We start from the raw sequence: 11231 nt of genomic DNA, 5'->3' as shown, positions 1-11231 counted from the left end.
GAGTTGTTAACATCCTTTAACTTAACCTTCGGAGGGTATTTGGCCAGTACCACATTGGTATTCTCTGGGAGGTTTTCTTCTTCTTTGTTGCGTAAGTTTTTTCTATAGCACGTGAGGGCTATATAGCTTACTAGCAATTTTCAGCATCATCAATAACATTTAAAAATAAAAAATAAAAAAAATTCTATCATATTTCCTTATATTTATCAATCACTTTTTTGTTCTGAATTGCCAATGTGCGTTTGGATTATTAACGGAGTATCAACTCCTTATGGCAACATAGAGAAGTTCTTGAGATGAAAAATAGTGATGGTCTTCCTTAATAGTTGATTGCTAGCATAGTTTTCTTTGGGGGAAAAAAATTCTCGAATTCCTAGCTTGGATAGTATAGGCAGGTTGTGTTGTTCTACCGCTAGACCTCTTTTTTATAGTGTTTCTCTTTCTTTTATTTTCTTTTTGCTCTTTGTATACTCTTTTCCTCTTATTAATAATACTTCTGTAACGATGAAAAATACAATTAATCAACTTGTGGAAATAAATGAAGATTTTACTGTACGCTATCACAATAATTAGTTTAGAGATGGGGAGTTAAATCTGATTATGATATCCAATGCGCGAACTAAGAAGGTTTAAGTCATAGAATTGAGCTCTTCTATTAATCCACAGTTTAAGAACTAGTTAAGAAAAAAAAATACAAGTGTTGGTTCTTGAGCGTAGTTCGAGGTTAGGGTTACACATAAATAGATTCTTTTTTTTTTTTTCCTCTCTTTTTTTGTCTCCCCTGGCATCTAGATCTTCCTTTTGCTTTTATACCCAGCTACAACTCATCTGAATCTTATACTTGGAGGACTGAGATTGTACTCCCAGAACTCCTGTCCCATCCAGAACATACTAGCAAGTTTTACCCTATAATCCTAACTGTGCCACCACAATTCATGGTCATTTCTTCATTAATGCGGCCAGAGGAGTGTCTGTCTTGTATTTAATGTGGAGGGGATGGCCTCTATACCCTTCTTTCTTCATCCTTCTCATACTCTATGCCAAGTCCGCTTTCTTTCCTTATTGATGTTTTAACTTTATGCGTCTCACATAACTAATGCTCGTCCCTGAGGTCCAAGGTGCATCCTCGGAAATAACCTTGACTGCTCATTTAAATCAAATTTGGGATCCTTGTCCCCACAGCTTCTATTTGTTATCTCAAAAAATCGATCATGTTTCTTTCTCTCCTTTTTTTCATTTTTTTTATATTAACTTTGATTAGAAATTATAATTTCAATAGGATTTAAACTCTATAATTATATCAAATGAGACTCGACAAATATATATCATTTTTAATTTCAATAGGATTTAAATTTTATATCAAATAGACTCTACCAACATAACCAAATTACATAACCAAATTTGATTAGGAATCCATAATCCTAACCAAATTTGATTAGGAATCCATAACCCTATATTATATTATAAATGGTTTTCTTTAGGGATTATTTGTTACAATTTCAACTTGGCTTTTCATTCCTATATTATATTTTAAATACTTTTTTTGGGATTGTTCTTCCAACACCACTCTGTTGTACAGTCTCTTACATTGATTTTGGTTCTTGGAGCGCCTTCAAAACACGCACAATCTGGAAAAAAAAAATTTAATAAATAAATAGTGATTGTATTAAGCAGAGTCTTTTGGAGATTGTTGATTTTATTTTTGGAATTCTTTACGTTCATGTGTATGTATATATTGGGTTTAATTGAATTGGAATTATCTTTGAAACTTTGGTTTTGATTGAATAATGAAAATGGCAGAAGAAGTATGTTCCAATATTTGGAGTCTTCTATATATGTGTTGTTGTAGTTTAAACTTGGTATTTGAATTGTTAAATGGTTAATTCATAATTTCATTATTCATCTATTAATCATGAATAATAGTATTGCTATTTGCAACCATCATGATATGGTGTCAATGATGTGATTATTTCAAATGCTTTCCTTTAGAGTTTAGATAGAGTCTATTTTATGATTAAAAAAATTTACAATTAAAAGACTTCTATTAAACTTCATCCTTTTTTTCATCATTAAAAAGAAAACTCATATAGATAGGTATTAGAATATTATTTGGAACTATCATAATGGATTAACATATTACACATGGTACAAATCTAACTGTAACATCTTATGTTATAAAATAAAATTTGGATTTATGGTTATCTTCTCTTTGCAAAAAATAGTTAAATTCTCATTAATTGTGATAGTTCATTTTTAGGTAAAATTGAAACTCTATTAACTAAGTTTTAAGAAATTTAAAATTCTATTTCAAAAATTTTTTAGAACATTAGATTTTATTTTAATAATTTTATATTGTACAAGAATAAAATTTATACATTACATACAATCATTACTTCAGTTACCTTCTAAATGACGGAAGATATGAGAATGCAATTTGTAGATCTACTATCAAGATAACATAGATTAGATTGGCGGTGGATAATAGATTATATTGCAGTTGAGTATTGTGTGAAGTTATCACCATAGAATACCCCACATTGGAATGTGTTATGTGGAACCAATAATATGAAATAAAAAAGAATTTTTCTCGACCATCATATTGAACAAAAAATTACTTATTTTCATTCGTTTTCAAATTATGCATTTTTTTAAGTCGAGTCATAGACTTTTAAGCAAAATAAATACTTTTAAGCAAAATAAATACTTTTAATTAACTATCTCGTGCATCATACATGTCAGCAACTAGTTTTATTTATTATTAACATAATAAAAAATCACATTTTTCTCCCATTTTTCCTTCTCCTTATTTTTCATAGTCTCCCTTTTCACCCCAATGAATGGTGATCCCATCTAGGTTCTTGACTTGTGTAGCCCAATCTCAACAGAGAAGCCCAAACTTTAGCTTAATAAAGGACTAGAGGAATCAGGCCCAAAGGCCCTACTATATTCGCAATAAGCCCAAATACCAATACGTTAGCAATTGCGCAAGCGAGTCGTATTTGTCTGGTCCACGGTTTCACCGTCTACGAGCCGCCGTATAGTATAGTATATTAACTCATCATCTACTCTACTCTACATATAAATAGGTCTCGCCTCCGCCTCCACTTTCCGATTCTCTCTATCTCTCTTCCTTTTTTCTGTGTGAGAAAAAATATTTGATATATAGAGAATGCCTGGTTTAACCTGCAACGCTTGCAACAAAGAGTTCAACGACGATACCGAGCAAAAGCTACATTACAAGTCCGAATGGCACCGTTACAATCTCAAGCGCAAGGTCTCTCTCTCTCTCTCCCTCCCCATATATCAATCATTTATTCATTGTTGTTTAGATTAGGTTATTCGATTCTGTCATTTCACAACTAACGGTAGAGGGAAAATTATAATAATAGATTAGGTTATTCGATTCTGTCATTTCACAATTAACGGTAGAGGGAAAATTATAATTATAATAATAAGATATAAGGAATTAAGATTTTAATAATCGATATTATGTTTCTAATTGAAGCGTATGGTTCTAATTGAGCTGAAGGGTTCACATAAGAAATTGGAATTTGATTTTCTTGTTAAGCAAACAGGGATTGTGAAAATATTTTTTTGATAATGATGAATGATTGAGATTTATGCTCTAAGTTATGCTTCGTAATGTGTAAGAACGTTGTTTCAAATTGGTGTTCTTCTGGTACAAAAATGGGGTTTAGTTGTTTTTAAAATAAAATAAAAACAAAGGTTGTTAGAAGTTAGGAAAAATGTTCAGATATCTCTGGTGTTTCCAATAGAGATGGCTAGGGCTCAAATCCACCCGCCCCAACTATTGAATTATCAACAAAAAAAATTGTAACTAGATTACTTAGTAATTTTAGGATTATGATATCAATGTCTTTTGAGTGACGAGTGAAAATATGTTTTAAGATTGGAAATAATTAACGAGTACATATCCATTGTTATGAAAGTTAGTTAACTATGAATTTGGTTTGCAGTGGAGATAAATAGACGGAAGATAACATGACAATTTGGACAAGGTTTATCATGCAAACTAGTTTTGTCCCCCTTCTTTTAGTGAAATGAAACAGGGCTGGAATGAATGAAAACATTTATGTTATGGGAAATCGGATTAATGGAATGGGTGTTGTGTTGCAAACGAAACTTCCCATGGCAATTAATTTTTACAAACACATCGAGTGGGTCTTGGACCCACAACCTCATCCTACTTCCTACTTTTATGGAATGAGGTAGTCTTTTGAGGTTGAGCTCATTGGCTTTTCCTACTTGGATTTTTCTTCTTTAGGTTCGTTGAGTGTTTTATGTAGCAATATAAGCCATCTCAATTGTGTTTTTGGGAACTAATTTCAGAGAAGAAATTCTAAGTGATCTTTATATTATTGCACTGTACATAATGTAATATAGCCTTTTACTTGTAACTGATTTCTTGAAGAAGCATTTTCAACTTGCAATTGCTTAATGAAGTTTATAGTGGTAATTTTATTTCTGTTGAAGTTTGCTTCACTTGCAACCTTTGCTTGGTGTTGTTTCATTTCATTGTCAACTGTGATCATCACATTTATTAGTTAGCTCAACTTACATTTTGGAAATGTAAAAAATTAGTTTTGGTACTACAATAGTAACTTGTGAAAGAAAACTTCAGCTGCAAGTAGACTGTTGGATACCAGAAATTTACAATGTAATGCCTAATCAAGTTTAGTTGGTATATATCTCAAAAAAAGTTTAGTTGGTATATCTTGATTTTCTTATATAAGAAATAATTCTCTGGTGTTCTTTGATTATTCTGTAAGTGCCGTCCTATGCAATGGTAAACCTGATTGCTGTGCTCAATAAGTTATTAAAAATTTATAATTTGTTATTCTCTGTAAATTAACAGGTAGCTGGGGTTCCTGGAGTGACTGAAGCATTATTTGTAGCTAGACAAACTGCTCTTGCTCAAGAGAAAGGCCAGTCAAGTGAAACTCCCATGCTCTACAGTTGTGGTCTTTGTGGGAAAGGGTATAGAAGTTCTAAGGCTCATGCTGAGCATCTTAAATCTCGAAATCACATCATGCGGGCTTCTCAAGGAACAAACAATGAAGAAGAGGACAAGGCAATAGTTAAGCCACTTCCGCGTCGTGTTGTGAATAAGCCACCCCCACAAAGGGAGGTAAACGATGAAGAGAGTGAAGAAAGCGACTGGGAGGAAGCTGATCCAGAAGAAGACTTGGTTGGTGAAGCCACAAAGTCCTTAACCGATTTGAATGTACGTGAGGTTGGCTCTGACAATGACATGGATGAGGATGATGATGATGATGACTACGAGGAGTTGGATCCATCTAGTTGCTTTATGTGTGATCTAGAGCATGATACCATAGAGAGCTGCATGGTTCACATGCACAAGCAGCATGGGTTCTTCATTCCTGATGTTGAGTATTTAAAGGACCCAGAAGGATTCCTTACATATCTTGGCCTTAAGGTACTGAAACATCTGCCTAAGTTCGTTCTTAGTAGAAACCTGTTCCTTATTTTGCAGCTTTTCAGTTATTCGGTTTCACATCCATTTTCTCTCATCTTTTCTTTTCAGGTCAAGAGAGATTTCATGTGTCTGTACTGTAATGATCGGTGCCAACCTTTTAACGGTTTGGAAGCAGTTAGAAAGCATATGGTTGCTAAAAGTCATTGCAAAGTACATTTTGGTGATGGTGATGAGGAGGAGGAAGCAGAGCTAGAAGACTTTTATGATTATAGCAGCAGGTTTTTAGTCTTTCTTACAACTTGGGTTCTACTAAATTCTTTACTAACAATATTTATAGCTATATATGTTCATATGCCTAAGCTTGACTCTTTTTGGTATAATTATTTTTCTGGTTATAGTTATGTGGATGAAGAGGGCAAACAGCTGGTTGCAGCAGGTGACATGGACAACAATGTAGAATTTGGGAGTGGTGGCTCTGAGCTCATTATAACTAGAAGATCTGATGAGGGAAAATCAACCAAAACACTTGGCTCCCGGGAATATATGCGCTACTATCGCCAGAAACCACGACCTTCACCTTTGAACAATATGGCTATTACTGCAGCACTGGCCTCAAGGTTTGCTTTTAAACCCCATATGTCAGCCCTCATGTCTATAGGGAAAACCACAAACATTACTTTTATTCGGCAACATAACCAATAAAAGAATGAAATCATGTGATGATGAGGAAATTGTTTTTCATTTCAGGTATAGGAGCATGGGGTTGGCTACTGTGCAGTCAAGAGAACAGATGGTGAGAATGAAAGTGATGAAGCAAATGAATAGATCAGGAGTAGAGGCCATGCGCTCTAAGATTGGGATGAAGAGCAATGTCATCCGGAACCTGCCCAACAATGTCACATACTAGTTTTAGACCAGCTCTTTTTCTTTTTGAAGTTATATATGATAATAGCTAATATTCTGTTGAAATTAAGGTTATTATTATCCTATGAAGTTGCTGTATTTTTTTTTCCCTCAGAAATGATTTATACTTTCTAGCCCGATATACATCCAGTAAGCATCTGGGATTGGTCAGACATGGATTGGATGGACCTGGCCATCATGAATTCTATTGAATGAAATAGTGTTGTTTGTATTTTCAACATTTTCTTCTGATCTTTGTTAATGCCTCTTAAAGGCTGTCTGTTATGATAATGCCTGAGAACCTTTTTACGGTCTAATAGAAGCTAATTTTCTATGTTTGTTACTTTCAAATATTTACCCCCATCTAATTCTCTTTTGTTTTTCGTTTTACTTTATTAAAATCGAATTTTGGCTGAAATGTGATGTGCTCCCTTTAAATTTGGTGAATTGTTATTTTCATCTTTTAAGTTTTATTTTTGTTATTTAAGTGCTTAAAGTTTATGTTTATTATTATTGTGTTTTTTTTTTTTTTTTTTGAGAAGGTTTATTATTATTGTTTGTAGTTCCATTCATAAACTTTGTAATTTAGGAAAAATTGCCTATAAACCCCTTAAACTTTCAACTACTGGCTAAAATACCCCCTGAATTTTTTTATTGGCCAATTTAATCCTTAAACTATACATGGTTGCCAAATCAATATGTTTGTTAGTTTGGTGTTAAAAAACTAACAGTTAACATGAGCAACATGTGAGATTTAAAAACTCGTATACGAAGTCTTCAATTGAATCTTTAGATCAACTTGACTCTAATCTTGGACTAAAACATTCAAAGCCCCAAGAATCTTCACCTTCTTGCTCCTCTTCTTCTTCCTCATCATTATCATCATCATCGCCTTGTTCTTCAATCTGAGAGGGCTTGATGAAAGAGTAAGAAGTGAGTTTATCAAAGAGGACCCATTTGGCTATTGGGGTGTTTCCCCACAGATGTGGAGGTAGAGCTTTACTAGGTTTTTGAGAGGGAATTTGCAAATTAGCATCACTTTTCAAACAATTTCGTTTGTTAGCAATGTTTCCAAATTATTTAGGAAACTAACAACTCGAGTATTTTAAACTCAAGTTCACTATAGCAACTCGAGTCTTAGAAACTTGAGTTCTATGTGCTGGCAGAGTAGAACTCGAGTTTTATAAACTCAAGTTACTGGCAGAGTGGAACTTGAGTTTTATAGACTCGAGTTCCCTAAAGAGAGAAACTCAACTTCAACCTAGAGAGAAACGAAACTCAACTTCAACCTAGAAAGAAACGAAATCACTTCAACTTCAACATACCTAGAGAAAAACGATATCAACAAACCCAAGCAAACCCAGAGACCCAAAACGAAACAAACAAACCCATTTCAACTTCAATTCCAACAACAGAGTTTAGATACACACAAAAACCACGAACCATGAAGATCAAACCCAAACAACGAAGAAGAAACAACGAAGATCAAACCTAAACAACGAAGATCAAACCACGATAGTGAAGGCCACTGAACCCAGGTGGTGAAGGCTCTAGGCGACGAAGGCTCCAACGGCGACAGCAAAGGCTTCATTTTCTTTTCTTCTCTGGGTCTTTGGGTTTGTTGATGTTCCTTCGTTTTCTTCTCTAGTCTTTGGGTTTGTTTAAGTTTCATTGCTTCTCTTTGGGTTTAGGGAACTCGAGTCTTAAAAGTTCCACAGGAATAATTTTCATGGAACTCAAGTCTCTAAGACCCAAGTTTCCACAATAAACTCGAGTCTAAAAGATTTGAGATGTTAATTTCCTAAATAGTTTGGAAACCATGTTAACCAACGAAATTGTTTGAAAAATGGTGTTATTTTGCAAATTCGTCTGGGTTTTTGAGATTTGGGGTTTGGGTTGTGGCGAAGCCAAGGGGGCCCTGGCTTTTTAAAATTTCCTTTAACACTAGTTAAAAAATCACAAATTAAACAAAAATTTTATCACTGCCCCCTTGAAAATTTAGATTTTAGAATTGGCTGCACAAAAATTTTAACTAATCCAATAAAAGTTAAACCCAATCAAGAAAAATTGATATAAAATACCCAAAAATAATATATTTGGTATGATAAACAAACCTAATCTAGCCCATTTCCTCAACCCATGGCTCTCCCAAATGCTAACAAAACCCTAATTCTTCCTTTAACATATTCTAAATCACCATTCTTTTTTAACAAAAAAAACCTGTCTCACGGTATACTGCACCATAGCACCACCTCATCAAGCCAATCCACTGCTCCGCCATTCAGTCCACTGTGATAATTGGTATCTATCTCTTCCCATCTCCCTTTGTCGCCCCTCTCTTCCGTGCTGTTACATTTTCTTTTTCTTTTTCTTTTTTTATTGCAACTTACTTTCTACTGTGGAAGATTGCAAGTAGTAACTCTGAATGTGAATGGATATTAGTGCTATACAACTATTGAAATATGTTGCTGAACGTGAATTGCTAGATATTATATATTTCTTATAACTTTAAAAATTATAATATATAATATATCTAAGGACTCGATTCGTAACGAACCGTAGCGGTGTTGGGTTCGCACGTAGAAATGCCCAAACAATATCATTTGTAGAGCGTGGGTTTGAAAGGCTAGGCCTTAATCACCAGGTGGTGGGTTTTTCGTGGTGGTCATGCGTGGTTAAGCTTTCTTCACCCCTGGAATCTTTCTCCTGGAGGTGGGCTGGGAGGCTCTGGTTTTTTGCCATTTTTCCCCAGCCCCCTCTCTAGATTACTTATCTTTTCTTTTATATCCCCCTGCGTTCATTGTCCTTCGTCCACGTATATGGTCCACCTTTCCAAGACTGATACTTGTCCCATCAGCCCATATTCAAAGTCGTTGGGGGTGGTTGTAAAAGCCAAAGACTACGGCTCTGTCAGGTTCAGAGTATTAAATGGCAATAAGGGCAGCATTCCCTGGATATTTTAGATATTTCTTCCTAGTTTTAGTCTTATACCGTTTTTACCCCTCTTTCTGGTGGGACTTTGGGTCTGCCGAGGACTGAATTGTCCCCAGCTGAATCCCAGGGCTATCTTGCCGAACTTGGGCCATAGCCTTCCTCGGCTTGGGCCTTTGGTCTCCTCACGGGTAAATGGGCCCGGCCCATAAATTATTTGGGCCCCACAATAGCCCCTCAAAACCCTGCTATCCAACTTCTTAGTTGGAAAGGGGGGTTTTGGTAATACCGAGCTATTATTATGGCTCATTCAATTCGGCCTTTCACTAATGCTGGCGGTTCTCTGTCTGCCCAGGAAACGCACCGGTCTACGAGACAGTCTTTTAATTTTTACTCCTGATGCGTTCTTGCCGTTTGGTTATCCAAAACGCGCTTTTAATGACCTCTATTTACGAGACTACTTTAATCCGACGGTTTATTTTGATGAGGTAGAGAAGTGGAACCGGCATATTTGTATTTGCAGACTCCTTTGGAGATCTGAACCTATTAAATGCCTCCCGCTCCACCCTCCGTATAAGAGGGAAGGTAGGAGGTTATTGTTTTTTATAAAGAGTCCCTTCTCATCCTTCTAAGATTTGAAATACTTGGCCTCCCCCAGAGTTTATTTTACCCACTAGTTTACACACTAAATCGTGATACGCTTTACCATAACAACGAGTAATGAAGGAGCCATACCCCTCCCGTAAACGCCACGTACCAATAAAGCTCGTAATGGTTCGGTCAGGGCAGGGATGGCGAAGACTCAAAATCAACCTCACCTTTCTTTCAGCCAAAATCCGAAGCAGGGACTCATCACGTCAAACCTCCGACGTGACTGAGTCGAGGACACCCATTATCAGTACCAACTGCTCTCTCATGAGCATACCTAACATGGCACCAGTGTGCTAGGAGTTAGGATTGAGGCAGGGACCAAGTGCCCCTGCTTCTTCCTCTCTTCGTTCACTGGTGTCTCCTTTTGCCTCTCTTTCTTCTTCTTTCCACCACCAGATCCATCTTGGTGCTTTTCTTTCTCCCTCTTTTGCTCATTTTTCTTTCTTTTCATCTCTTCTCTCTTCTTCTCCTCCTTCTTTCCATTCATCTCCTCCATCTTCTTCTGAAGAAGGTCCTTCTCTCGATATGGGCGCTACTGAGGCAGAGTTTGGAAGGATTTCGGAGACGAGTTTAAAAAGAGACCTGACCGTTTACTTAATGTATTGTTTTTTTTTTTTTTTTATTGTTTTGGCAATCTATCTTTTGTATAGGCTTGTTTAAACCCCTCTTTGTTCGTTGTAATACATCTTTGTATTAATGAAAATTGTTATCACTTTATTTTACATACTCTATTTCTATATTTCCGGAATGATAAAGCAATGAATAGACATACAATCTTGTGAATGAAAAGATTTTTTTTTTTAAAACTATGGCCGACGTCTAGGAACAAAGTCCCAGTTAATAGAAAGATCTTGCTCTGCGCCTATAAAAACAATCCGACTTAATAATATCGAATCAGACAAAAGATACTTAGGGCTGAAACTCCCATTAGGCAGGAAAAGAAGGGACATTATGATGGGTCTACTGAGTCAGTCTGGCACCATACCGCCGACCTTATAGTACAATACTTGGGGCCATAATCCCTTATCCAAGATAAAGGCGCTATTATGTATTGATAAGTGCTGTTCGGCATAGTAATATAGCATTTGAATCAATGACACTTAGGGCCAAAATACTTGCTAAGAAAAAGATATCACTATAACCTTAATAGAATTGTTTGGCATAACAATGCCGACCTGTAAAAAAAAACAATACTTACCCCAAAATTGGCCGAGATGATAGCTCAATGCACGATGCAGTGTAGGAAGTAACCATCCGAGGACATATCACCCGCAAAATGAACAGCCCC

At 35.8% G+C, this 11231-nt stretch overlaps 1 protein-coding gene across 1 annotated transcript; it reads left to right on the top strand.

Annotated features, from left to right (window-relative positions):
- Positions 1–3071: 3071 nt before the first annotated feature.
- Positions 3072–6699, top strand: LOC115972163 (cytoplasmic 60S subunit biogenesis factor REI1 homolog 1). The gene is made up of 5 exons (XM_031092344.1): positions 3072–3274; positions 4877–5458; positions 5567–5736; positions 5857–6075; positions 6206–6699. Exons 1-5 carry the CDS (start codon positions 3170–3172, stop codon positions 6363–6365), a joined length of 1236 nt encoding a protein of 411 aa, XP_030948204.1. The 5' UTR covers positions 3072–3169; the 3' UTR covers positions 6366–6699.
- The last annotated feature ends 4532 nt before the right edge of the window (positions 6700–11231 follow it).

Source organism: Quercus lobata, chromosome 12 (genome assembly GCF_001633185.2).
Source record: "Quercus lobata isolate SW786 chromosome 12, ValleyOak3.0 Primary Assembly, whole genome shotgun sequence".
NCBI lineage: Eukaryota > Viridiplantae > Streptophyta > Magnoliopsida > Fagales > Fagaceae > Quercus > Quercus lobata.
Note: the sequence above shows the minus strand (reverse complement) of the source record. Positions and strands in the feature narration are given on the sequence as shown.